Source organism: Cephus cinctus, unplaced genomic scaffold (assembly GCF_000341935.2).
Source record: "Cephus cinctus unplaced genomic scaffold, Ccin1 Ccin1_scaffold0020, whole genome shotgun sequence".
In the NCBI taxonomy this organism is placed as follows: Eukaryota; Metazoa; Arthropoda; class Insecta; order Hymenoptera; family Cephidae; genus Cephus; species Cephus cinctus.
Window position 1 is genome coordinate 801973 of NW_014332768.1, and position 27526 is coordinate 829498.

Consider the following 27526-nt stretch of genomic DNA (forward strand, 5'->3'; position numbering starts at 1 on the left):
GGGGGGGGGGCAGGCAGAATGAGTGAGTGAGTGAGTGAGCGGACGGAGTAGGACGGGGAAATGATGCGCAGATTGGCCGGATCATCTCAAAAACCACCACCCCGCCTACACCAGCTGCCGGGGCTGGAATACACCCCCACTGCTGACGCCACAGCCACCGAGTGACTGAGTCCTCCGATTATTATCTCATTTGGCGGCACAGGCTACACGCGCCCTCCGCGCTGCTAGTGACAACAACCCTATCGCTAAGGGACATACGCCACGCACTTGATACACGATACGGTTTCTTCACTTATTAACGTTTCAGGTAAGTGTATAATAATTATTGGCAAATTTTTTAGGTTATCTATGGTATTGAATTTCTTTTAACTTATCATTACTCGTTATATTTAGAATTACAAGTGCAAGCTGTACATAATTTTTTTTTTTTTTAATTACTTTGCGACTGTTTTGATCCATTTATTTTTTAGCGCTTTCAACTATTTTTTTCTTTTTGGTAATTATTATGGATCATTTTTGCGATGAATGTTGCGATTTATGAGATTTAGAGTTTATATGGTGTTTGGATACTGTATATATCAATGTTGCTGGGGATGATGAAGTATTGGGGTTGCGTGTTAATTGGTGTGATCTCTATGTGTGAGATTGATTCGGATTATCGTTTTGAATTATTTACTGTTTACGAAGATTTAAATTTTGTACTGTGACGGTATAGAAGAAATCTGATGAAGTAGAAAAATTTTTTAATAAATTTCATACGGATAGCTAACTTGATTTTTGAAAATACAATGATTAAGTAGAGTGCAAACGAGAGTTTAGAATATTTGAAGACTCCAGTTTATATGACGCAAAAAATCACTATACACTCGGATAACGTGATCCGTCAGGAAGATTTAATGTTGCCATGACAATAAAATAAAGCTGTTTCCTAGAAGGTAGATTGCAATAAAATTGTTTACACGAATTCTGAAAAATACGAGTTTTTTAAAATAAAAATATTTTTAAAAAATCCTAAAAATCAATAGTCTGGATTAAAATTTAAAGATTACAAAATGATTTTCCGTCCAACAGCGGACGTCTTTTTCAAATTCTCTTATCCTTTAAAAAAAAAACCATCCTTCATACTCCCCTTAATTAAAATCGTCCGAAAGGGTTCGAAAAAAAAAAATAATTACACTTTGACCAAGTCTACTCGACGTACGCAAAAAGGTTAGATGACCAGTGAGAATGTGAAAATATGACGAGGAAAAGGGTTGCGAAAAATGCCCATTCCCCTTTCGGTAATCCCTTCTACACGATATCTCGGGCCTTATTTTGGATGTGAATTCAAAGGATGATAAGGTTGACGTGCGAGTGGCGTGATATTAATACGTCGGTCAGCCCAGCAAAGCCATTCTGTTTGTTCTGAAATTTGGACGAAAGTAAATGCAAATGACCTCACGGCTTTCGAAATTGAAACAATCCGCCAATTAGAATCGTCAGGGTGACGGGATTATGGAGATTTTCAGCAGATACGAAGGAACGGACTGGCAGCTGGCGCTCGCTTAATTCAATCCCCGAGTTGTCTTATGAATCGTAAACCGCGCCGTGAAACTGAAACTCTGCGGCCGGTTTGCCTTTCGTCGAATAATAATGTAACGCCGCCATAAAGTTTTCCAGGTTTTATCTCTTCCCTGGGATCGTATTATATTCACGCCCTCTTCCATACAGCTAAAAATCATCCAATTCCATTTCATTCGGTTGACGATCGACCTGAAAAATATAATGGATTATACTAAGAATTTTCAAATTCTTCATACATAATACCATATATACAAACATATTCGAATGCCAAGGATCACTATTTGCGAGCATCTACGACGTCAACCCTCTAGAATTATGGCCTCGACTCGGTGGCGCTTGTATTTATCACGAAGGGTAAAACTGACAGCAGTCCATTTCCCGTTCGTCCTGCCTGTCTGACCGAACATAATATCTCTTGACGAAACAACATGGAGGCCGTTTGTTTGCGAAACAATGGACCGAAACAAAGCTTGCCCCTCTTGAATATATACTGGCAGATACGCCTTTCTATATCTTTCTCTCTTTCTCTGCTTGCTACCGCTCCCTATGAGAATCCTCAGACAGACTCCAAGTCGAAAATACTTTTATTCGAGATTTCTTTGAGGATCGAAGAGAGTCTGAGTATCCTCCCGTAGGTCTCCTCCTTCTTGGAGAGGGATTGTAGGTACTTCCACTTCAATTCCACTTCTGCACGGTTCAATAGTAATTTGTGTATAAAATTGTAGAATATCGGGGGGAAGCTGAAAAATACAATTATGACGGTTTAGATGATTCGGGCTGACGCCGTCTTTCTCTATTATTCTGAGGTTACCCACGTTACTACGACGGAAGCTCGTGGTGCACTTGACAGAAATTAGTAATCCTTAATGGATTCGGCGTCGTCGCAACCCTCCTCAAATCTCGATATCTTCCTTCGCGGTCTTAGACGCCTGGGCTATTCAATTAATTTCACAAGACAATGGCGTCCCGTGGCATAGGCGTACCTTCCGAATGTAGTCCTTGACAGGAATATCGTATTGACGAGTATATCCTTAAAAAATGAGAAGAACTGGTAAGAGAGATAAAATTTTGTAAAATATTTGGGGATTATGTATATAGTTGGTATCTGATGAAATAATTAAAATGCGAAAGAAGGTACGATAAAGAAATCCAATCTGTGAATGATTCAGTATGACGACCACGACGGGCGATCCGTCGTCGTTGAAGACGCCGGCATCGCTTTCCGGCGGCGACCTGGTTTCACGTCTTCTGGCTGCTACCCCGCCGTACCTCTACAACGTCCCGTTGACGCCGCACAGCTTCTTCTTCAGCGAGATGCTACGCTCCTTCGTCCAAGCCAAGGCGAATACCAGTACCGGAAGCGGAAGTGCTCACGCGGCACCACGGCGCCGGAAGCGGTCCTGGAGGGACGCGAGAGATCGGCCATTGGAGCTAACGACCAAAGAGCGACACGAAAAGTATTTTCATTCTCAGGAAAGCCAAGCGGAGAACAATCGAAGACACGTGGAGAACTACGTCGAGAGCAAGGACTCGGAGCAGAAACCCTTTGGCGCCGACGTCCTTAAGCCCGTTGACGAGAACAGAGCTGATTTCACGAAACAGGGTAGCAATTACTTTGACGAGAGGCCAAGGACCTTTGAAACTGAATCCACGAGTTCTAGACGTGACATTAGTTTCCCCATGGAGTTGCAGAAGGTCAAACCTGAGGAGAAGAATTGTAGCTTTAGCGAACAGAATAGCTTCGAAGACAATGTCAAAGCGAGCGAGTTACCGTTTATACCGGATCAGAAGAAACTGGACTTCTCGGCGAGGAGTTTCCTTCCTGGACTACCAGGTCGGGGTGAGGATCTTCAGTGTGTTAAAAATTTTAGCCTACCAGCAGCGAACGTACCCAATCCGGACTTCCTGCCATCTCCACTGTGGTATCCACCGTATCCGATGCCACAGTCGTACCCTGGTATAGACCCTCTTCACTTCTTTATCGACCTTCGCGTTTCCGGTCATATATGGGACCGGAAAATGACGGAGAGGCAGCTTCCTTTCAAGAGCAAGCATAGTTCGGCATTCAGTGTACCCCAGTCCAAGGAATATAATCGGCCGCTGAATTTGACCAGGGACGAAGCCAGCAGTTCGAAAAATAAGGATGCCAATTCAAAAGGCACCCACTACATCCTGAAGAACCTTACCAAAACTTATAAGGACATACGGGAGGTGGAACGAAACTCGAGGACCGATCTGTCCGAGTCAGATGCCGAAGGGAGTCAATGTAACGCAGAAGGTAAATAAATGTTTATTATTTAATTCATTAAGGAATCAGGTTAATTTGACTTTTTTTTAAATCATTTTTAATAGTTGGCTCACCCAAAAAAGAGGATACATCCGGTCAGGACGATGAGAAGAAAGATTTACGGGCTCTAATCGGTTTGGAATTGGTTGTGGACTATGTCAAGGAACCCAAGGGACTTTCAAATTCCCGAGAATCTCCACAAATAGTGGAATGAATTATTGTTAAAGTCTGCTTCCAACTCCTATGACTATATCATAGCGCTAGCATCGATGTCTCCATAGTTGCTGCATCGATAAGGATTCGCTTCGTTGTATCGTTCCGCCATTTCCTGCGAACCCTTAATCGCGATTCAGTGACCTCTGGAATTTAGGAATCTAGTGTAAAAACAATTACCGATCTCTAGAGACATCCGAATTCCTCTGCACGGTCATACCTTTCTGTACATAACCTAGAAATAGGTATTACTCGAATCTGTAACACTCGAAATGTAAATTTGCCGTATCAATAAATCAATGAAATTAATTATATGCATCCGGATACCTCGAGTTCATTTATTTTCTCTATGCTCGATATCCATTTATGGAGATTTCAGGGAGATTTCTTAGGGGGCAAAGGTCAGGATTCATTATTGGTAATTACTCGGTGACTGAGACAATGAATCAAGAAGATTTAATCATTGTGAGTGATAATCATATTTACTGTGTCGTTGGATTGGTATAAGATTTTTTTGTGGCTACGGTGGCTGTAGGTCATCTATATAGAAATTATTTTTGGACAGTACGTTATGAATTTTTAATTAAATTTTATCAAAAACATGTTTTTTATCAATCGCTATAAACATTCATTTAAAATTAATTTACGACTTATTATTACGCAGTGTTATTTTTATCTGGACCGATGAAAATCTTATCTATTGTTATTAGTCAATAAATTACACGTATTCTTTCGGATTAAAGAGCTTCACAATTTTCAATAAACACAGCGTCAAGTGCTAGATAACATAAATTACTTGATATGATAAAAAATAATTGTTATAATTCCGAATACCAATATAATTCGGATTACCGAATACTTTTGTGCGATAACAGACCCTGAAAATGATATATGACGATAAACCAGTATATATAGCGTGTTAAAAAAAATGTGTTCCTATTTCAATTGACAAATTTAGTAGTGAGAAAAGTGTAAGTTTAATTTACAAAAAAAAAAAAAACTAAAAAAAAAAAAAAAAAAAAAAAAAAAAAAAAAAAAAAAAAAAAAAAAAAAAAAAAAAAAAAAAATACTAAAAACGTAAAAAAATGAAAGATCAGTGTTTTTACATAAAACTCACAAATTTTCTTATACAATATTCATCGTAAAAAACACGGGATTTTCGCGATTATATACGGAATAACACAGTTCAGAATCACCCGACGGAAATGTCACGGCAAAACCTATCCTTTGCCCTTACACTTCCGTTTATTCAACCAATCACCATTTACTATACAGAATTTCTTTTTCCTCTTTCATCCTCACCTTTCTCCCTAATGCAACTTTCACTTTATTTTAACGCATCTTCTGCATCCTCGCCCTCGTACAGCAAGCATAATTTGTAACCACGGCACATGTACCTATAATAGTTATATACAAATATTCTAGGTCATGCACACGTACACGTGTATCCTTATCACATATGGTACTTCTGTATGCTTTTCCCCAGCGACATTTTCTTAATCATACGTTGGGGTATCATTAGTTCATGCTAATGGACACCGCCGACAAAGCGCTACGTGTACGTATACAGTGTCCCAATTATGAATACTAGTAGGTAGGACGCTCTATGAATGTTCATAATACGACGTCCATTGGACGTCTAATTGGAATTAGATGATACACTATTATGCTGGCTGACTGACTAATCTATATTGTGAGGATTATTGTTCTAGACTTTCAAAGTTGACGGTGAAAAACGCACATTGAATTAAGGTTTCAGAAAATAAATTCAATAATCGATACAGCAGGAAATAAACTAAATAAGGACTCGGAGTGGATTATAAAAATGAGAAGATCAGACGAGCAACGCACGACTTGATAATTAACACAATGTTGTAATATGTTATAAATAAAGGAAGTTACAAACTAATTAATTAATGAAATAAATCAATCGTCCAATTCGGTATATTTAATATATAAATATTGACACTTGTTTTGTAATCTACATTGGGTGAGTTCCGGAATGTACTGACAGTACTGTAAAAGTAATTACGTCTCTCTCAGATGCGTATGGATGAATAAGGACACAGCGTTGGCTACGGTACTGGCAGTACTGTCCGTACATTTCAGGACGCACCTGTTATGGCACAAGGAAAACTTGTAGGTATCTCGTTAAAGTATTTATTTAATTGAAAAATCGGTAACGCCAAATTTACCTAGATCGTCAAAATTATGGTCGCATAAATTATTCAGCGGACAATGTGTTTATTCAATGTGGAAACAAAAATAAAGTATTACCGTCAACTATCTGATTCAACATAATCAATTTTTACAAATATACCCAAAGCATTGATGTCACTCAGATGCATCGTTATTAGCAATAACACGAATTTCCAATATTACTTCACCTTTACGAACATTGTTTTTCATGAATTTCCTGTTTCTCCCAAAATTCGGTAAAACTTCTTCAAAAGCTGTTCTTCCAGTAGGAAATTCAAAGATCTTGTAATAAGTCGCAGGATGCTCGATATCTTTATTAACATTCAAAAGAGAGGTTCCAGGAACAGCATAGTTATATACCTGTTTTCAAAAAATATAAAACAAAATTATACATTTTTTAATTAAAATTTATAACAGATTAGTTTAAAATCATTGCGCATAATTTAGGTATATCCACATTTTTTTCAATTTGAGGTTAAAATTCTGCAGATAATACAAAAAGGATTTAATGGATTTATATATACCTTTTTTATAGGACGAATGTGATCCTTTAAATCATTGCTGTCATCAGAATCTCCCGCAGAGAAACTCAAGTCCAAATCACGTGATGATTGCTCGAAATTATCGAGATTACCAAAAACAGGATTGTTGTTACGCAAATTATCTATATTATCGACATAATAGACACGACCGACGGCAATGTTTATCGCGAACACAATTATTAAGGAAACAGTTTTCCAAGACATTTTCGAAAAACTATTCTGCAACCGACGACACCTTCGAAAGAGAAATGCGACAGCATTCTGGACTGAGGAGAAGCAAACGTGTTTAATCCTCTCGTAAGGCGATTAAGTAATCCTGCTTAAAATTACTAATTTAGAGTACTGTCTGTTGGAAGAGAATTATATTCACTCTTTTAATTATTTTTGCCTATCGAATAATAAAATTTGAAATGACCAAAACATTTATTTCATGCATTACTGTCACGTGTATGATAATTAAAAAATTACAGAGATGGTGCAATCGATATGTTTGTCATTATCGTCATTATTGAATTGTTCACTGAGATGAACGCTTCCTCCAAAATTCGCATTATTTCCTTCTTCGAAGCTATTTGATTATTGCCCACTGTTTCTTTGAAATTATATAACAGTGATTTAAAATCGTGCATGAGTCATGTAAGTTTCTGTTTACCCGATGCATAGTGTATATTATACATAATTTATGTACTCAATGACCATATAATGCATGAAAACATATACTAGCTACAGGGTTACCTGTGAATAATGTCAAGCCCTAATACAACAATTAGGATCTCTCTTGTTACATTAATCATTGCTCATTTGACTATTTGTCATGGCAAAACAAACAAAATAAAACATTAACGTTACTTGATAAAATCCTATGTAGATTTAAATTGTGGAGAACTGAACCAAATTATATCGTCTATTCAATCAAAATTTGATTCGGATCAATTCGTATTTGAGTTTTGACGTTTACGTCAAATTCATTAATAATCCGGAATATAAAGCCAAAAACGAAAATTAGTCAATAATGCGTCCAAAATATTAGTACTACTATTCATAACTTACAATGTGAGAAAATCCCTCGAAGATAAATTCGAAATGGCTAATTGACTTTCCCACGAAACTCAGCTTTTAAGGTTAGACAGCCACGAGAAATCATTTTTCCTTCAATTCAGTTGCCCAACGTATAAAATCGAATTCACCGTACCGTCGTTTGAGATTTATTGAAATACTAAAAAATAAAATTCCTACAAACGATCAGAGCACTAGACGTTCTTATACGAATACCGATACTGGACGAAAAAGTATTAAAAAGCGACATTTTTTTAAAGCATCGTTTCCATTGACTGGGGTGCATTGCGGTAGTTCTGAATAATGCATGAAATTTGTTCCCTGGAATCGAATCGCTCCTCGTCACCAACGCCACCAGGACAAGAGTGCGGGCATAAATCTAAATAATTTCAAGCCTCCAAATTTTTATTATTCCTACGGCTATACAGTTCGGGTTGAATATGCATGCGCTGCATCTACACTTTACTCTAGAGTGTACCCCACGTACGGGAGATCACCTACACGCTGACCTACAACCTGTAAGATGACTCGTTGTCGTCGATTAATTGCCTCAGGAATTGCTTCACGTTATCACACGGCATGCAGAGTTTAATTTCCACGCATGGTCCTAGGTATTTATTGTTATAGATTAACATGGCATACGTATATAAGTCTTGTCTAATTACTGAAATAGTTCCACTCCCGTCGCTGACGTCTTTTAATCGCAGCCTTGATTAATTAATATTTGTAGGTTAGGATGATAGCCGGAAAACGTCTTCATAGAAATTCAAGAAATAATTGAGCGAATTTATCATTTGAACTTTTGCTATTATCCCACGGTATATTCATCGGGACAAGATGATTAAATTTGTATGTTTATGTATATTTGTTTCATTGTCCAATCTTTTTATCTGATTTTGAACTAGTAGAGCTTCTCATTCGGAACCGTTAATTATATCTCATCAGAAGTGTTAGAATCAGATACGAATAAAGTTGATATTGAGAAATGTTATTATAATTCTAAAGCAATTAGCATATTTTTAATGAACATATTACGATACGACCCATTATATTCGCATAATTTTGCAAACAAAATGAATTTCTTCTTTCTTGAAATAGCGTAAAGGGTAATTCTTAGGAAACGAGTAGATTGATTTTTTATGATTTTGATTTATTAGAATTTATCTTTTGCGATTTAATCTGGGTAAAATTTGAACGAATGGTAACTTCGAAGTTTAACTGTAGGACAAATTTTAACCAGAATACAGGATTTACTTGTCATCTTGGGTCTTGATAGGACGTATCTACATATACATATACGTATATACATAGACATTCAGATAGATTATCAATCAAAGATGAAAAAAGCGACTATCCTGTTATTAAACTGTGTAAAAAATTGACAATGATCTCAAGAAATTTTTAACTAAAAATTCTTTAGCAACAACAACAAAAAGAAATATTCCCTTAATATATCTTCATCCGTTCAAAATGCACAATTTTCAAATACACTGTAAACCTGAATAAGACATTCATGAAAAGTCTATCGTTCAAGTTGACAAAAAAAAATAAAGCTTGCAATATCTGTATATTAAACTTAAAAAATTAAAAAAGAATGGAAGAATATCAACGGCGGAGGGGAGAAGAAAGCCAAGTCGGATGGAGGGTGGGAACAGTACAAGGATATGAGACGAAGAAGTGGAAGAAGATACTCAGAGAATGTAAGGGTGAACGAAGTAGAAAGAGAGAGAGAAAAAAAGAGGAATTAATCACCCGAAAAATTCAATATTTAAAATTTATAAGCACCGCGTCATTATTCACTCGGAGAATTCTGATAAATCTCAAGGGAATTAACGAGCAGCGAAGATGACACTGGGTTTCCATCTTTTCCCCGGCGGTTCGCAGCCTCCTGGTATAGAACGAAGTCGCGACTGTGAAATATAGCCGCCAACTTTTCTCATACTTGGGAGTTTTCCTATGAAAGATACTGTTCCACAAAGGGGCTACGTAGAAACGGTAACGCAAGGGTGTAAGAGGGGGATGGTGGAGGGGCTAGCTATAACATAACAGCAGGGATAACGTCGGTGGTGATATAAGGGGATGAGAAGAAGAGAGCAGAGGGTGTTGAAGCACCAAGTGCCTACTAGAGGACTCCTGTTGATATTGGGGGAGAGGGTGAAAAAGGGTGTCTTCGAAGTGAGACATTATGCCCTCTTTTTCACAAGAATGTCCTGATCCTCCATCTTGGTAAGAACGTATATGGTTATGAATATTAAGGAAAGGAGTGAGGAAATTGAATAAGACAATTAAAGTGAACATTATTGCTATTAATATTGAGCAACAATACGCATGGTTATGTACAATCGCATAATTCTTATGTGAAGGGAAATCTTATACTCTATGCTATTACATAAGATGGTCCGAGAATCTGTAGGTGATGTTGGGACTATGATATACTTGATGAGAAATAAGAGTCTTCTATGGTTTTATGTTGTTTTTATTAATTGATAATACTGCACAACATGTTCATTACTGATGCTCCTCATCGAGAACTTATCACTCAGACGTCCCTACAACCTTTTATATATATTCGTTATACACAGTGTTACTTATATTAATTTACACAGCTAATCTTTACAGTGTGTACTATGACTCGAATCGCCTGTGACTATGAACAATTTGCTAAGGCGCAGTATATATACGTGAAAGTTTGAAATTTTCTCCATACACGAGCATTCCCAGTAAAATGATATTAAATGCCGCTCTTGTCAGCAGATGGTTATTATCGGACGACAATCGTTAGGCTTATTTTTTAGGACGTAAAAATAAAGACGATGGACTCGGTTGAAAGTTACAACGAAAAATGTATCTACATTGTCCTGTTCTTTGATCTGCCGTTAAAATTGTCAAGGTACGCGCTGTCGTGCGAGTCACGATGACGATGCTGGGGATGTCGGAAAGCTGCGTCTCTCCGTGGACAAAAAATCTACGAGTATTTGGCAGTTTGCTTAAATACCAGAAATTTTCAATTACTTAATCTGCGACGCAACTCTCTTGCAAATCTCGTCGGTGTATTCGCTGCATTTGGCAGTACCGCCAAGATCGCCCGTAAGATACTTAGCTTCCTTGATGGTGTCGTATGCGGCGTGTTCGATGATCCTGCCTTGTTCGTTCAAGCCCATATGTTTCAGCATCATCACGGCAGACAATAAGAGAGCCGTTGGATTGGCTTTATCCTGACCAGCAATATCTGGTGCCGTACCGTGCACCTGTGCATACAGAATGAGATAACAAATAAATTAATAAAATTTATAAATACTTAAGAAGCTTTCGAGAATCCAGAGTATTACTTACGGATTCGAAGAGAGCACCATTGAGACCAATATTTCCGCTAGGTGTCAAACCAAGACCACCTACGAGACCGGCGCACATGTCCGACAGGATATCACCGTAAAGATTAGGCATAACTAGCACGTCGTATTGACTAGGATCTTGAACCATGTTTAAGCAAACCGTGTCTAGGTATTTTTCCTCGAATTTTACAGATGGAAACTTTCCAGCTGCTTCGCGACAGCAGCGTAGGAAAAGACCGTCGGACATTCTCATGATATTCGCTTTGTGGACGGCAGTTACCTATTAGTGAATAAACTTTTAAGAATATAGTTCAGTTTTATTTTACATATACGTGAATAGATAAAAAAAGAAACCTTTTTCCTGTTATTGTCTTGAGCATACTGGAAGGCGAAGTCTGCTACCCTGCGTGAAGCGTCCTCAGTGATGAGCTTAATGGACTGCACAACGCCGTCGACAATCTCGTGCTCGATACCAGAATATTCACCTTCTGTGTTCTCTCTGATTGTGACAACGTCCACGTTGTCATAAAGTGTTTTGTATCCTTCTAACGAACGGCAAGGGCGTACGTTAGCATACAAGTTGAACTCTCTGTAGAGAGAAGTATGGTTATACGAATATCCATAATCATTGCTGATAAAGTTTTATAATGATAATTATGAATTCTACTGATTAAGATAATAATGTATGTTCAAGTCCTATGAAATTGCCTTTTATGATTAAGCCATGATTACATAACAGTTAACTTATGCAAGACTGTTATATCAAGATCATAGATATAATTTTAGTAGATTACTTGTTACGTTAATAAGTTTGTTGTTTCATGTTTACAATGATTACATAAGAGCAATACAATACTTACTTTCTTAGTGCCAGGTTAAGAGATCTGTGGCCTTTTCCAACTGGAGTCATTAAAGGTCCTTTTAGCCCAATTTTATTTCTATTAACTGAATCGATAGCTGCTTGTGGGATACCAAACTTGCCATCTGGCCCACGCACTGGTGTTACGTCCACAGTATCCCATTCTATCGGTACCTAGTAAGCGATTGACATACAAATGTAGAATATAGATTTTAGAATCATGACATTATTTATATGAATTATTACATGTACACAAATCGAAGGCTTTCTAATTGATAACCAGTTGATGGAGAAAGTATACAAACATTGTGTAGTATATTTCCTAAAAATTTAATAGATAAGTACAAAATTTCTGTAAACCAAATTGTGAAATTTTGTTTGTTCGATACCATTATCAATAACCATCCGATAGATATAAGTCTATAATTTATACTTTAGTTAACCTGAGCTTTGTCACAGGATTAAGATAAACCAATTAAGGTCAGATCTAGGACAAATGCAGTTACCTTGAAAAATAACAATCAAAAAACAATTAACTGAAACAAAAAGTAATCAGAGTTCATTCTTCCATAAATATTGTCCCAAATGAAAATCTTCATCAATAAATTTATGAGCATTGTTAAGAGATCTGCATGTAAAAAAATTTCATGACAGTATCTAAGTAACATTCCTACTGAATTTATCACTTAGATCGCTCAAAATCATTCGAAAAATCAAAAGCATAGACACCAATGATAAAAATAGTTCACCTTGGCTGCGTCGAAGATTTTCTGCACGGCAGCCGAAATCTCGGGTCCAATACCATCTCCTGGTATAAGAGTACATTTGTGAACTTTACTGCTGTACAGTCGTACCCTGCCAAGCTTTGGAGAGATCTGTTATTAAAGAAACCGAGAGAAAAATGCGGTTTTAAGTGTAGTCGCAGCACATCATAAGCAAAGTTCTTAAAGCATGAACAGGAAAGGGGATAAAGATGCAGAGAAGGAAAGAGAGGAAAAGATCAGGAAAAAGAATGGAACGAGGATCTAAAAGAAGCAAGAAAAGCTGAAAGAAAATTATAGACAGACAGACAGATTAATTTATTTGATCAAGTGTAACGATCGACAAAAGAGAATATGAAATATATCGTAGTAGTGATTTTATGAATGACGATAAAGCAGACGGCCGTATATATAACCAAACTATGTGCGAATTTCTAACCTTTTCATCTGGGAGGAAGCGGGAGTCTGGACAGGATAACGACCACTCAGATCAATTTCAAAATAGTCCGTATTACTTACGGCTTTACGTATCCACTGGGCTGCCATTCTGTTAATTATTCTCAATAAAAAAATTCTTCGTAACCACCCAGATATAGTTACACACGTCAGACCCGATACCGTGGTCGAGAAAAGAGGAACGATTAGAGAACGTGATTGGCTGCCGGGAATAGGTGTCTTCTGCTATTTGAGAAGCGGAACATAGCGGACGACGCGTAGCAGGGAATAAGTGGCGCCCTCACGGGAGGCATCGGCATGAAAATTTAAACGCTTAACATTTCTCAAAGCTTGAAAAATTTATTTACAAACAGAAGTATTTTGTTAAAACGTTATATCTTTTTATATGTCACATTTATGATCATTAGATACGCATACAAGTTCAGCAAACGACGTGTGATATGAGTGGGGCCGTTATAAATTCATATAAATTTCAATAAATAAGCGAGCTGTGTCTTGTATAAAATTAAAATTGTAATTTTCATTTATTCTATAAGAGGAATTATCTTTGTTTAAGGATTTACAGTTTCAGACATGAAAATGCCGAATTCAAGTAATGAGTGAATAATTGCGGCCATTTTCTTGTTTCTATTTTTACGGTTTCCGGTACGCTCAATGCGCTCTGTTGGTCGCCATCTTGTAAGACGCTTCGCTCTGGCGTGTAGTTGTGTGTGCAACGCTTTTCTCTTTCTAATTTTGGGTTTTTAACATTATTCATCGAATTTATTTCTATTGGCGTTTAGCAAAAAGAGATTGCCGCCATGATGAAGACAGAGGAGTAAGTGGAATCAATTCTTTTATGAAATACTCAGAATGCTATTGATATTCGGCGCGTGTTTTACCGTCGCGTGAACGAGACTATGCAATACGTTGTAAACTATAACCTTAAACTTTGCATTCTCTACATATAATTTTTGCTTTATGATTAGATTAGAAAAACAAGTTCAGACTATATTACGTTTATTATTATTCTTGTGATTGCCGGTGGTACAACGTTAGTTTTCAAAACCTGACACACTTGTTTCGATATCCGCCTTTTGCTTTGATTCATAATAAACTCTTATAAGCATAGAACTAATTCTAGAATTTTAGTAACAGTCATATTGAATCTATAATGAAGCTCTATTTAGGTTTTACATAACAATGTTTGATATACAGTACTCCTGCTTTAAAACTGTTAATTGTTTATGATGAATTATGATTATTTTAATATATAGATTTATATATATGTGGCATTATTATAATGAACTACTTAAAGAACATTCAGTAGAAGATTCAATTTATTAATTATTATAATATTACTAGGTCTCAAATGCAAAATAACGATGACAGAGATCGCAGCAGAGAACGTGATAGAAACAGAAGGTCAGATAGGCAGAATCGGATGAATTCTGGTAGTCGTGACCGTAGTAGGGAACGCAATGACCGTGTTGGGGGTGGCAGAAAAGTATCCGATCGTCGCATTTACGTGTCGAATATTCCTTATGACTTCCGATGGCAAGATCTGAAGGACCTCTTCAGAACGGAAGTTGGCAAAGTTGCACATGTTGAGCTTTTTACAGACGAGAATGACAAGCCTAGAGGGTGTGGTATTGTCGAATTTGAGGACTCTGATTCTGTCAAAATAGCTGTGGACAAAATGCATCGATTTGATATCAAAGGACGAAAACTTGTAGTAAAAGAAGTAAGAGTTTATCAATCGAAACATCGTTCAGAATGATATTTTATATTTATTATATATTACTATATTTTTATAGGATTATGACGCTGAACGTGACAAGTATGGTCGCGTTGCAAGAAATAATGATAGAGTGCGTGATGAAAGGTTCAGAGAACCACCACGGCCAACTGGTGGTCGACAGAATATGCCAACTCCTCCGGTTGGTAATGGCGATAACAAATTTGGCAACACATACGGACTTAGCACACAATTTCTGGAGTCCCTTGGTATTACTGGCCCATTGGTTACTAGAGTTTTCGTAGCAAACGTAAGTTTACAATATTTTATTAACTGATCTTACTCTCACAATAAATATGATTTTTTCTTCATTTCTGTCATAATCAAATTTTCGTATAATAACACAAATATTGCATTGGTCTTTAGTTAGACTACAAAGTGGACGAGAAGAAGCTTCTTGAAGTGTTTAAGTTAGCTGGAAAAGTGCTGCATGTCGAACTGGGCAAAGATAAGGATGGAAAGTCACGTGGCTTCGGTGTTGTTGAATACGATCATCCAGTAGAATCAGTTCAGGCAATTTCAATGCTTCACAATCAGCAACTCTTTGATCGACGAATGACTGTACGTCTTGACAGAGCAAACGAACCAGACATGCCACCAAAATTGCCTGAAGGTATGCAATTCTGCAAAGTCTCCATCTATTAAAATGGCCATTCCAGTTGCACACTGATAAATATTTTCACATTTTCTCAGGCCTAAAGGGTATCGGTATGGGACTTGGAGCTGGTGGAAACAGACTGATGGATGTCGCAAGAAATATTCCAAACGTACAACCAAATAATCCACCGGTAGTGAATTCTATTTCGGCACCGGTTCTAGCCACAGGTGCTTTTGGCGCCGGATTAAACAGTGTCGTACCTGCGCAATTAGGTATGCCAAATACAAACAGTTCTATGTGTACTATTTTAGGGAACCATTCGACTAAAGCTGAAGCTGTAATTTCTTTGCTTAGCATCAGCGCTATCAGGCTCAAACGCAGCAGCACTTCAAGCCAGCCTAGCTGGTGGTTTAGGTGCAAACCTAACGACGAATTCTCTTTTGAATTCATCCCTTACAAACGAATTAGCCTCCAATCTAAACAATTTCGGGGGTGGAGTTGGTGGGTTATCAAGTCTCCAAGCGTCACTCGCGGGTGGACAAGGAAACAACTCCTTCGCGCCCCGAGGACTAGGAAAAATGGACAATGACGTAGGATTCGGGGGTAATAATGCGTTCGGAGGTTCGAGTTACGGTGGCGGTCGTGATTTCGATGGAGGTTTTAACAGAAATGATGGCGGAGATAGAATTTCCGGTGGTAATGGTGGCTTCGCCGGAAATCAAGGACAGTCTGGCGGAGGTAACAGACAAAACAGTAATGGCGGTCGGCCATCGTCTGACACCATTCTTATAGGAAATGTAAGTAATTAAAAATCTATTGTCTGCCCAATTCCAAGAGCGCAATTCTTCATACTAAATTCTTTTAGCTTCCTCCGAGCACAACGTGGCAAATGTTACGTGACAAATTCCAAGACGTCGGCGAAGTAAAGTTTGCTGAAATGAGGGGATCGGACATGGGAATGGTACGATTTGCATCAGAATGGGACGCGGAGCGTGCTGTTGGTATCCTTTAAAAGAAAATACATATTTCTATTAACATGGCAGGTTACGTCGTAGCTAGCTGTATATATAATATTGATCAGACATGACGTTTCCTTAACCTACGTTATCGTACAGCAATGATGAATCGATCGCGCATCGATGGCAGGACGATCGACGTTCGTATTTACTAGATGCACAAACTACAGCTCGAAGTTAAGGTAAAATTTATACAGAATTCCGCAGAGTTTCACGCTTGACAGTAAGTTATTCACAAATGGCGACGAGGCTCAGGTTGGCTACGAATTCCGCAGCATTTTTTTTTTTCGCTCTCGATGACGATACTTGAAGATTGCTTCGGGTTGTGTGTTTTTACAATATATATCCAGAGACAGAGATGTGTACGTCGTTGACAGTATCACCGTCAGTCATCACCTATGTTCAACGTCGAACGCTCCAGGTATTATAGCAGCGGCCGATCTATCGCCTCTCCCCGTACTTTAGCAGCTACCTATATTTCGCATGGATAAATATTTTTTAGCGTCGCGACGCTCATGTCTCCTTCAATGGGTTTATTAATCCAAAATTCGTTTCATTTCTTAATCGTTCACCGAGTGATTGATTCGAGCTAGTAGCTCTTAGGCTTAGGTTCGTAATGTTCTACATAAGTCATAGGTGTCACAGTATGTTAGGGTACCTCTACTTGCGATAAATCCAGCGTTTTATTTATAAGTTATTATCATCGTGATGGCGACAACAATGAGTAAACGATAACCGAAGCGAGGAGTGGGAATTTAAGAAGAATAAGAAGAAAAATCAATTTTAGGCTGTCTGACGGGGAAAAGAATTATTTTCGACGCTCCAACAAAGATTGTTAATAGGTACTAGAGGGAGGCTCATTAACGATTAAAAAGAAAAAGAAAAGAACTCTGTGCGACAATCCGCAAGAGTTTACAGTGCGTTGCGATCGATAAGCTTCCTCAGGAATGAGAACCGAAATTTTTCCTATACTGTCACTCGGCGGAGATGCATATGGACCAATTGGATGTTGGAGCTTCCATCTCGTGAAATTCCTCCTGGATCGATACTTTGGATCTTTAACGTACGCAGTGGGTGGAGGAGGTGCCAGTGTTTTACTGCAGTCATTGCTGATCTACTGATTTTTTTTTTTTTTTTTTTTATTTCTTTTATGTTGGAGCTTCCATCTCGTGAAATTCCTCCTGGATCGATACTTTGGATCTTTAACGTACGCAGTGGGTGGAGGAGGTGCCAGTGTTTTACTGCAGTCATTGCTGATCTACTGATTTTTTTTTTTTTTTTTTTTAATTCTTTTTGTGCGTTCTCTCTATGCCACGATTATCGTTAATTATCCTGATTAAGGCTGTACGAGCGTAACAATCTATTCGCATTAGGTAATAGAGTTCATCTCGGTTCACTCATCTTTATCCGTCATACGAGGTGCGGTTTTATTATCATTAGTGATCCTGAGAGCATCGTTACTATCCTTTTTTTATATCTCTCTCTTTCTCTCTATCTATCTCTCTCGCGCGCATTCTGGACCGCAGTATGTTTACCAAACAGTCTGTACTCTGCACGAAAGATGTCTTTCCAAATTTCTCAATTCTCAACTCTGTTAATCGCGTTTTTGACACATGCAACGTCGTCCTCGACTTCTTGCTCTATTCGTTCTTCCTTATTAAATTTTGTTTTGTTTGGGCTTTTCTTTTGGTAAACATATTTCCTCTCGCCAGCGTAGATCTCCAGGATGATTCTGTGCATTGTATGACATTCTTGTATAACCACAATTTCATGATAGTGATTGAATAAAACTTCAAATTCAATTTGACTACGAACACCTGGGTCGTTTTGTGTTTTATTTTTGTGCTCTTTGTGAATTTACCATTTAACAGAGGTGTGTTTGTGGTCTGGGTCTTTGGATGGCTGGTCGTTCTGAGCTCACGGGAAGTCACGTTCACATCGCAGGTACCTTCAGGTGAGAATACTTTACTATAGGTCTTTTCATAATTTCTTAAATTCATTACAATTTTTTTTTTTTCCTTTTTTTTCCTCTAATGTATCATTCCACACGTCTTCCGCCTAGTTCACTCATTCTCGTTCGACCGAGTCTCACGACGACGGGAATACGTGAGTCTCATTCGAGAAGTCCTGCGGATCTTCGTATATAACCGGGGATGCGACTTTCCTTAGAATTTTGGAAATGAAGAAATGGGATGACAGTTTATTTATACTTCGCTTGCGATCGCCTGGCTCTTCGCACTACTGTTCCAAAATCTTTTGGATTTCCATGGCATCCACTGCCTTCTACGTAGCTCTAGTCCCATTAACCCGTGCACCCAGGTGTACGCGCGAATACGTGTTCACTCGACGATTCTGTCGTCTGTTGTCATATATGGTAAGTTTGAGAAACCTTTCTTATCCAATAGAAGTTTTGACTGTCAATTGTTACAGCTTATCCATCCAGCCATTTCATATAACCACGTGGATTTACTTGGTGAAGTTCAAGTACGCCTTTTTTTTAATTCATATTTATCTCACGTCGAATTAGGATTTGCCTGGGTGTCCAAGATTTTTATTAACGATAACCTATTGGTTTCGATTATTCTTGCAGTGATGGCTATTCATTTTCACGGATGACTAGGAGACATTTTATTTTTTATTATTCTTCCCAGTGTCTTTCGAGTACCTTATACATATATATATTTTTTTTCATAATTCCTCTCATGCCGAGCACATGTGGTCTCTCGTTCGTCTCATTAAACGGATACACTTGGTGCGAGACTCGACCGAGTCTTTTCATACATTTTTTTCGATAATTACTAATCCTTCTGTGAAATTTGGAAAATCGTATTCGTAGGTCGACCGAATTAAGATTCTTCCACTCTTCAGTTAGGTTCGTAGTTATCGCGAGAGAAAACTTCTAAGTACGCAATGATATTATTTTTCAAAATATAACCTTATTTGGGAGTAAAAGTGTCTAAGACGACATACGTTAATCGCCATGTTGCCTTAGACATTTTTCTTCTATCAATTGAAAAGAGACGGTACTTCTATTCTAGCATTAAATCGTATTTTTACAGATTTACGTCGTTGCAGTTTAACGGAAACTCGGAGTGAGCCCAAAATACAAAAATTTGGCCTATCAGAGGTAAGCACGTATCGTTTGGGAATATTGTTTTTCATAAAATTTATATTTCCAGGATCAACGAAAGATCTTAGTTGACTCTTCGTCGGTAAGTATGGCATTGAGTATTCACGTGTGGATACGGCATTAGAGTCATATCACTGTTCAAACTACGAAGGTATATTTAGGATGCTCAAACGACAATAAAGATAATTAATGCAACTGTCTCTCTTCGTCACACCTGTATTTCCACAGTCTTGTTTTATTATAAAACAGTACAGGCTAATGATACGTTATGTATGTTAACTTTTGTGAGAAAAAAAAAAGAAAACGATTTTCAACAATGGCGACATGCAGACGTTCCAACGTCAGATTAAACGCTCGATGTTACATATCCTGTGTGGTTTAATAACTAAAAATAATTAGCAAACTTTTTTTCTCCTAGAACCGAACTCGATGCATGTGAACTCGTGTCGAGTAAAAATATCCTTTAAACAAATGGCGAGCAAAGTCAAGCACTAGAAAAAGAAGGAAAAATGAAGGTATAAAAGTTTTTCGCAAAAACAGAAGCACGTTACCCGAGGAACATCTTGCGTTATCACGTATGTGTGTGGTGTGTGTATATATATATATATATGTATAGTATAATATTTAAATATCCTATATTCTTTTTATCACACTAGAGCAACATGCGCGCATCGCGCGCGACAAAAGGCAACAGCGCTGCACCGCTCTGAACAAATATACAGTTTGACACGCTGTATATCTTATGAAATTATAATTCATGTACCGAGCAACCAATTTACACCAGTATTTTTGCATGCACGTTCTTAAAATTGATTAAGGTATCTTTAAATCAATCAGTTCTTTCATGTATAAGTTAGTTAATTTCTAAACATAACAAATATTTCATAATCACACCACGTTACTGGTAAACCAATGACGATTTTCACGGATAAGATACTCTCTGAACCAACATGTGTCTCTTGAACAGCAGCATTTTCGAAAATCAACTACTTTATTATAAAACCGATAATAACGTCTTTCTACACTAAAAAAAACCCTTTCTTTAAGGAATCAGCATATCTTTTTAATCGATCTGACCCACTCAAGCTCATTTCGACAGTCACTCAACCATACATTGATTAACCGTTTAATTTTGTGTCATCTCTTTTTTTTCCTGTTCAGTGCTGCAACGCTCTTATTAATTGATATATACTAACTCACTGTATTACATATTTTCTTTTTAATATCAGTCAGCCTGAGACTTATCTGTATTTCATTAATTTTTCACCAATAAATTAAAAGATTAACCCATACATTTCAGTTCATTTGATATCTGTAAATATGTATCGTGCCGCCAGTAACCCTGACTGTCAAAAAGTTATTCACACGCGTCAACTGGCCAATCAGCATCCCGAAAAAAGCAACAACGATACTACAATCGAACTTCGAAACGTTAACACGATTTGTTAAGAGAAAAAAAAAAGAGAAGAGGAAGATTTTATATAAAGGTATTTCGTGTTACGCAAAATTTAGGACTTCGTAGTGAATTAATAGTGTGTGTATGTGTATATATATATATATATATATTTATTTATTATCAAGCAGAGATAAAATCTCTATCGTTATATTAGCGCGCGCGCATGCGCTTTACGTACGTACGCGCACGGATCTCTCACATATGAAAAAGCGCAATCCAGAAACGCATGTAATGAGATAAACACGACAATGCCAAAAATAGTGTGTGAGTGTTATAAAATGGTTCCTCGATTCTTTCTGAGAGTTCATTCATGTCGTACACCTTTACGGCAAACAGTCATATCTGCTGGGGCTTCATTCAGAAAAAGTAACAAGACATTAAGGTGATTCGCTTAGGATCGTAATAATAGTAATTCTTATTTTTTTAAAATATCTATATCGTTCATTACAAAAATATTTCCTACATAAGCTATTATCTCTGAAGCAAGCGACAGGACAGAGATCCATCATTTTACAAGTTTTCATATCACATTGTTAAAATAGTGTAGTAAAAAAGTGATTCAAAAATCATTGCAGTAATGTTTTATGTAAAAAAAAGTGCCTGCTAAAACTTCCGCCCACTTTTACCGCTTAGAGGCTGAGAAATATAGATCAAAATATGTTGCTATTTCAACATGCAAAGTATATGTATAAAGTGCATTTTTAGCTACTTCTATTTCATATATCTTGTATACTAGTCAATAAATACTTTGACAATTTTTCACACAAATGTTAAGCATCTCCTTGAGGTCAGTGTCTTACAAGTGATCTCATAAGCGAACCACCTTATCACAATGGTGATAATTGCTGTCAGAAATTGAGTGATCCTCGACAGTGAAAGTAGACTTTTATATTTTTCTTTATCTCCTTGCAATCAGGAGTCTACCTAATGAGCCACGTTGGGTTACCGTTAGCTGATTTTTGTTTACCATATATGTAACATAAATTTAATTTAAAAATAGTTGAAGCTGTAGATGCTTACATGACTGCCAGCCAATAGTCTTCCAAACGTTCAAATAATCCCATTCGTTAATTTCGAGTGATTCGCCTAATTTCAATTAATCACAGTGAATAACACAATTGAGTATGAAAAGTAAACCATTAACCGATAGTTTCACTGCACTTTTATTTATTGCATGACATCAAAATAGGTTGAAATTTTTGTCAATTTTTCTGAATAAGATCTCGTGGAGGCAGATTCGAAAATAGTATCGGTCGAATCCAGAAGCAGAATGTGAAGTCTAGGGGACTCTTTTACATGAAGGATCGTAGAGAGATGGCCCCTCTAATTCGCATTTTACTAACGGACGGACTATATACGGATATAACTCTCAATTTGACATTCATTACGTACTATGACTAATTATTCATTTTAACGCAGTATACCTCTATAGTATGGCTCCGCAAGGGGTTTATGTATAAGGGATTGCGGTAATAACGCTACGCGTCGCCAACTTTGACACCGTGCAGAGGACGTAACACGATATAACCTATTGGCCATCGATGATGGAACCACTCCGGGTAAGTACTTCAGAGTCAACTTCTTAAAATATCATTGCCGATACCGAACAGATTGTCTGAAGGAGATTAAATCAAATTCTGAGGATCAGTTCAGTGGCGATAGAGTTAAATCTTCCCTGTCGATAAAGAAGAGAGGAAGGATGATGACGAATGTGATAAATGGTCATGAGAAAGCTCGCGATCGTGAAGAACAAAATAAAGGATCACGAGCTGAGCAAAAAGGAGGAGAAAAAAAATGGAGTACCCTTTTGCACACCACCACGAGCGGCCTCTCATTGGGCAAAGGATGCTTATATAGATGAACGGGTTCTCGTAATCGTCAACCTCAGCGATATCTGGGCAGTGTTCGATGTCCGTTGGATCAAATGAATAAGACAATCTCTCCGGTATCAGGTGTGTCACTAGTGCATCTGAACGAATGATAGAAGATGCTTCGGCACCCTTTCGAGCGGGTGGGTCTTTCGAACGACCCTTGCGGCGAGACACGCCAGGGTGGTGTATTTTAGCGGGTTCACCGCGTCGTAGAGATACTTGTCCTTGAGGAGAGTCTCGACGGTTTGACCCTCCTTATTTACTGCGTCTATGTGGGCACCAGCATCCAATAATGCGGTGGCCAGATCGGGACGCCATGGATGGGAGAGCGCTGCTAAGTGAAGGGCTGTGTTTCCGTCGACGTCGCGTGCTGTCACATCTGCACCAGCCTTTAACAGGGCTGTTGTCAAGTGTGGCGAAGGAAAATCGCAGGCTGGATACCTGCCTACAAGGGCGGCATCCTTGCTATAGGTCAACTGCAAAGCGTCCCTACCCTGTTAAAGTGAATATTTATAATAAGTATTTTAACGCGAGTGAATCAATGTATCACCGCCACTGCACAATTACAATCTTCACTGACCTGCTTTCCTTTGGCGTTTATTCGTACCAGTTCATAGACAGCCTTGTGGAGAGCGGTGTACTCTTCGGAACCTTCCGGTGGAGTTTCTCGGGTCAACAGACAAGCCAAGTGGAGAGTGATTACCAGAACACGATTGAGATAAGTCAGATCACGCTCGCAGGGCGGTACCTTGTCCAGCATCTGCTTTCCCAATCTGACCTCCAGTACCTGAAAATTATCAAAGCTAATGAACCCTCGGTCTATATTTATACTTTGAATAACATTGTACGGATTTTTCTCTGGCTTACCGCTTTCTTGAACACCGCGGTGAGCGTTTCACGTTGAACAGACGGTACTCTTCGGCCTCTGCTAGTCTGCCTTCCCTCCTCGCCTATCATAAAACTGAAGAGCTCCGTGAAGCTGAAGAGCGAGCTTTGAGTCATTGGATTCAAAGGTTCCATCATGCTCTGCTGCATATCAAGGGCGTAGTTCCAGAGTTCGATGCAACGACTGAACTTCCCCGCGTCGGCATAAACAGCTCCTCTGTATCGAATATAGTAACTGGTATCGGGATGGGCCGGACCCAATATTCGTTCTCTGATAACAAGAGCCTGCATCCTCATCTCGTCCGGTTCGGCTAGTAGTTCATCCAGAGCATCGGGATCGGAAATTTCACGAGCATAATCGTAAGCTTGCACGGCTGGCGGTGGAGATGGTTTTGATATTATCGGTGCGTCCGTACGGTATCTAGCAAAGCAAATCAATCGCAATTATTAAAATCACCCAATAAATAGAAAAATCATAATAATTACCAACCACAATCTTTCACTAATTTTCCCTAGCAATACTTGAACCAAGACACCGCTGATACCTTTCTGTCATTGCCAATTTCCAGAATTCAAGCGCCCCAATCATATCTCGCTTCTTATCGACATAAGTGGCACCGAGCAGTTCGAGAGCGTCAATCTTTTCCTTTCTGCTGACCAACCGTGGAATTCCAATGAGGTATTCGACAATATGCGTGTGACCTGGAAATAATGTCACTGTTGAACGACCTACTTCTTCGCAAAATGTTTTCTCGGGTAAAAAGGCCACAAGCCGATTGAATTGTCCCTTCTCATTTACCTGTCACGGCTGCCGCAAGGAGCGGCGTCATCCCGTAGGAATCGACGTCCATCCTGGTGCCATGTTCCACCAGTACTTTTAGTATCTCGAGCGAGCCGCTTTCCGCGCAGTCGTGCAACGCCGTGTTACCTTTTACGGATTTACGATTGGCATCCGCCTTCAGAGCAAGTAGGAACTTGGCAATTTTTATGTGACCCTTGTAACAGGCGATCATCAGGCAAGTATGGCCGTGTCTGTTTGCAACTTCAATGTCTGTAACAAGAAGTTATTCGGTAAGCATTTATCATTTTATTCGAGACGTTACGTTATGGGGTAAAAACTAACGAGTTACTTTTACTAGTACCTGCACCGCACTGCACGAGGAACTTGACGATCTCGAAATGCCCATCGAAACAAGCAGCTCTGAGTGGGGTTGAATTTGTTTTCGTCGTCGAATTGACTTTAGCGCCTCTACCTACTAGAAGCTTCACTAAAGGCAGGTGACCGGCTGCGGAAGCGCACCACAATGGCGGCGCACCTTCTATCGTCTCGCCGTCGAAGACAACTGAAATTTTAACGGTACATTAATATATTTTCTTCCATTGGCTTATACGAAAAATAAATCTCAATGGACCCAGCTTCCTGTACTCTCAGAACATACTGTGCCAGCTGACTCGTTCATTGTGAAAGCAACGTTCGCATTTGCGCCTCTAAGAAGATTAATGTCAAACTAACGGACGTACGTTAGGTATGCCGGCTGTTGCGTGATTTTACATATTTTTACACAAATTTTACAACAAATTGTCTCAGTAATCGTTAAGAATTAATGCTTACGTTAATTTTCGGTAATTTCGACATTTATATCACTGGCGGCAAAAGTGTTACCGGGAAACGAGAATTTTTGAAGAAAAAATTTTTTTTCGAACTTTATTCATTGTTCGAAATATTTTTATTTTTAAAAAATATTTTTTATCTTCCTCGCGATACTTACGAGACCTCGGATATTTTGAAACTTACAGACGCGGGGCGGCTACTTCATTATTATTTCTCATTCGACTCACCGGAACCAGGTTGCTCGATGTCTGCTCCACATTTTTCAATTAAATATTGCGCCACGTCGTAGTGCCCATTTCGACAAGCCATCACGAGAGGCGTAGCGCCATGAGTTTTGGCGCTGACCAATTGTCCTACCTCATCCTTGCAGCGGTGCTCCAGGAAAACCTTGAATCACCAAATAAAGAAATTTCACGGTTCAGGAATTTCACAACCACGCATATACGCATGTATGGACAATATATTATTATGAAATATTGATATAATAGCGAATTCCATGAATTTCGTATAAAGGTACGTTAAATCCCACTTTCAACCGTCACACCGAAGAACGAACGAAATACGATTTGGAATTTTGCTGATAAAGGCGTATTTCGAAAAATCCCAAAACTCACGCTAGTCAGTACGGCACCCGTGTTGAACGAATAAAACAGTCGTTTTCTAGCGATATTAACGAGACATCAGTTCGATACACCAGAAAAGAGTCGATTACTACGAGTACGTAATTTATCGAGTATCCCGTCCGTATCGCGTTCACCAGAGAAATGACTTTCGTAGTGTCCTTAAGCATTAACGTTTGACATGCTTGACTGTGAAAATGCGTCACTAAGGCAAATAATAAATATTTCAAATACGTTTAAAATTTCAAGAAGTCGGTTTGACCGTTGAATTACTATCGCCGAGTGGCTCCTTTGGTATTAAGTAAAACTGTAGGTAACTGCCGTACCGACCGAACAGTTCGTACGTAAATATCTCTATCAACGAGGACTCAATGGAGTTGACAGTGGGTCAGAAAAATATGTACGACAAAAATAAACGTGCGAAAGTTCAAGTGCAAGTGTTACGAGGAATTAAGGTTAAATTCACGGCATTTAATTGCATCCCATTAATAACTCGTACAACCGTATTCTCCCGCCTTTTGAAAGTGAGAATCGTTCTATCCGCGTATATAAACCCAGCAACCAAAAGATGCTCACGACGAAGCGACCGACCCAACTGATTTTATGATCTCGGTCAGAGAATTTCATCCTTTCTCTGTTCTTCTCTTTCCACTCCCAATGGGCAGCCGGTCCCGTTAACAAATATTCAGTGTCGACGTCACGCACGAACAAACCTAACGCAAGGCCCAGAGGCCCAAGCCCAAAAAGTTCATCCATCCGATGTGTCATTCGGAAGACGTGAAAAACGACAATTTTAAATTTCAATGACCTAATTTTTTTTTCACATTATTTATACGATCATACAGTGACCCTGGTGCGATCTCATCGGCGGAAATGATTATTGCCAAATTTATCGATACCGTGGACAATACAATTTTTTAATATTTTATTCACTGACCGGTATTTCCATGATGCACTTAATTCGACACTCTCGATAATTTATACCGGGCAAGCGACACTTGCCGAACACAACGGTACCCAAAGAGCAAGTACTCCCGCAATTCGGATGACCCGGATATCAGCCACTCTTTTTTTCTCCCCACCACGACGATTTAATAAACTCCCACCCTGATCAACTTATAACTCCCCTCCTTCGTCGTCTCTTCGATTGTTCCTCCTTCTTGTTCGATACAAAAGTCAGTCACTCGGTCGTGTTGTGCCGTTATGTGTAACCAATCTTTTTTAAGGTCACTACCACGTGGCTCTATTTTTCCAAAATTTATCAAATGGTCCACGGTATCGAAGGGCATGGAA

General features: G+C 38.6%; 5 protein-coding genes across 18 annotated transcripts in view; 2 read left to right on the forward strand and 3 right to left on the reverse strand.

The window, feature by feature from the left end:
* The first annotated feature begins 38 nt into the window (after positions 1 to 38).
* LOC107265243 lies at positions 39 to 4377 on the forward strand. 2 transcript variants are annotated; one of them, XM_015734508.2, is made up of 3 exons: positions 39 to 307; positions 2733 to 3841; positions 3916 to 4377. In XM_015734508.2, exons 2-3 carry the CDS (start codon positions 2734 to 2736, stop codon positions 4062 to 4064), a joined length of 1257 nt encoding a protein of 418 aa, XP_015589994.1. In that variant the 5' UTR covers positions 39 to 307; position 2733; the 3' UTR covers positions 4065 to 4377. The 2 variants fall into 2 exon arrangements, with proteins under 2 accessions (XP_015589994.1, XP_024938638.1); XM_025082870.1 differs by lacking the exon at positions 39 to 307 and adding an exon at positions 1098 to 2614.
* Positions 4378 to 5989: 1612 nt separating this feature from the next.
* LOC107265275 lies at positions 5990 to 7097 on the reverse strand. Its single transcript, XM_015734569.2, has 2 exons — positions 6787 to 7097; positions 5990 to 6622 (listed from the first exon to the last, which is right to left on the reverse strand). The coding sequence occupies exons 1-2, from the start codon at positions 7006 to 7008 to the stop codon at positions 6398 to 6400; spliced, it is 447 nt and encodes a 148-aa protein (XP_015590055.1). The 5' UTR covers positions 7009 to 7097; the 3' UTR covers positions 5990 to 6397.
* A 3221-nt stretch (positions 7098 to 10318) lies between these two features.
* Positions 10319 to 13488, reverse strand: LOC107265711 (probable isocitrate dehydrogenase [NAD] subunit alpha, mitochondrial). Its single transcript, XM_015735440.2, has 6 exons — positions 13332 to 13488; positions 12801 to 12926; positions 12053 to 12225; positions 11547 to 11781; positions 11194 to 11472; positions 10319 to 11108 (listed from the first exon to the last, which is right to left on the reverse strand). The coding sequence occupies exons 1-6, from the start codon at positions 13356 to 13358 to the stop codon at positions 10869 to 10871; spliced, it is 1080 nt and encodes a 359-aa protein (XP_015590926.1). The 5' UTR covers positions 13359 to 13488; the 3' UTR covers positions 10319 to 10868.
* A 436-nt stretch (positions 13489 to 13924) lies between these two features.
* LOC107265683 (myelin expression factor 2) lies at positions 13925 to 20839 on the forward strand. Of its 8 annotated transcripts, XR_001537273.2 has the most exons (11): positions 13925 to 14085; positions 14613 to 14991; positions 15065 to 15295; positions 15412 to 15658; positions 15739 to 15915; positions 15998 to 16440; positions 16509 to 16644; positions 16759 to 16841; positions 19719 to 19786; positions 19839 to 19871; positions 20208 to 20349. XR_001537273.2 is itself a non-coding variant. In XM_015735427.2 (9 exons), the coding sequence occupies exons 2-8, from the start codon at positions 14947 to 14949 to the stop codon at positions 16812 to 16814; spliced, it is 1335 nt and encodes a 444-aa protein (XP_015590913.1). In that variant the 5' UTR covers positions 13932 to 14085; positions 14870 to 14946; the 3' UTR covers positions 16815 to 16841; positions 19719 to 20100. The 8 variants fall into 8 exon arrangements, 2 of the variants coding, with proteins under 2 accessions (XP_015590893.1, XP_015590913.1); XR_003059206.1 differs by adding an exon at positions 20446 to 20839 and having other exon boundaries at positions 19719 to 20375; XR_003059207.1 differs by adding an exon at positions 20446 to 20839 and having other exon boundaries at positions 19719 to 20364.
* Positions 19990 to 27526, reverse strand: part of LOC107265662 (protein fem-1 homolog CG6966) — a 28229-nt gene continuing 20692 nt past the window's right edge. For 3 of the 6 annotated variants that reach the window (XM_015735355.2, XM_025083142.1, XM_025083152.1), the window contains 7 exons: positions 25841 to 26000; positions 25132 to 25344; positions 24801 to 25052; positions 24547 to 24703; positions 23984 to 24422; positions 23697 to 23903; positions 19990 to 23610 (listed from right to left, as the gene is read on the reverse strand). In XM_015735355.2, the coding sequence (XP_015590841.1) occupies positions 23206 to 23610; positions 23697 to 23903; positions 23984 to 24422; positions 24547 to 24703; positions 24801 to 25052; positions 25132 to 25344; positions 25841 to 26000 (1833 nt within the window). In that variant the 3' untranslated portion in view covers positions 19990 to 23205. Of the gene's footprint in view, positions 23611 to 23696; positions 23904 to 23983; positions 24423 to 24546; positions 24704 to 24800; positions 25053 to 25131; positions 25345 to 25840; positions 26001 to 26227; positions 26478 to 27170; positions 27198 to 27526 lie in introns of those variants that run through there. The other 3 variants (XM_025083157.1, XM_015735391.2, XM_015735373.2) reach the window with 3 other exon arrangements.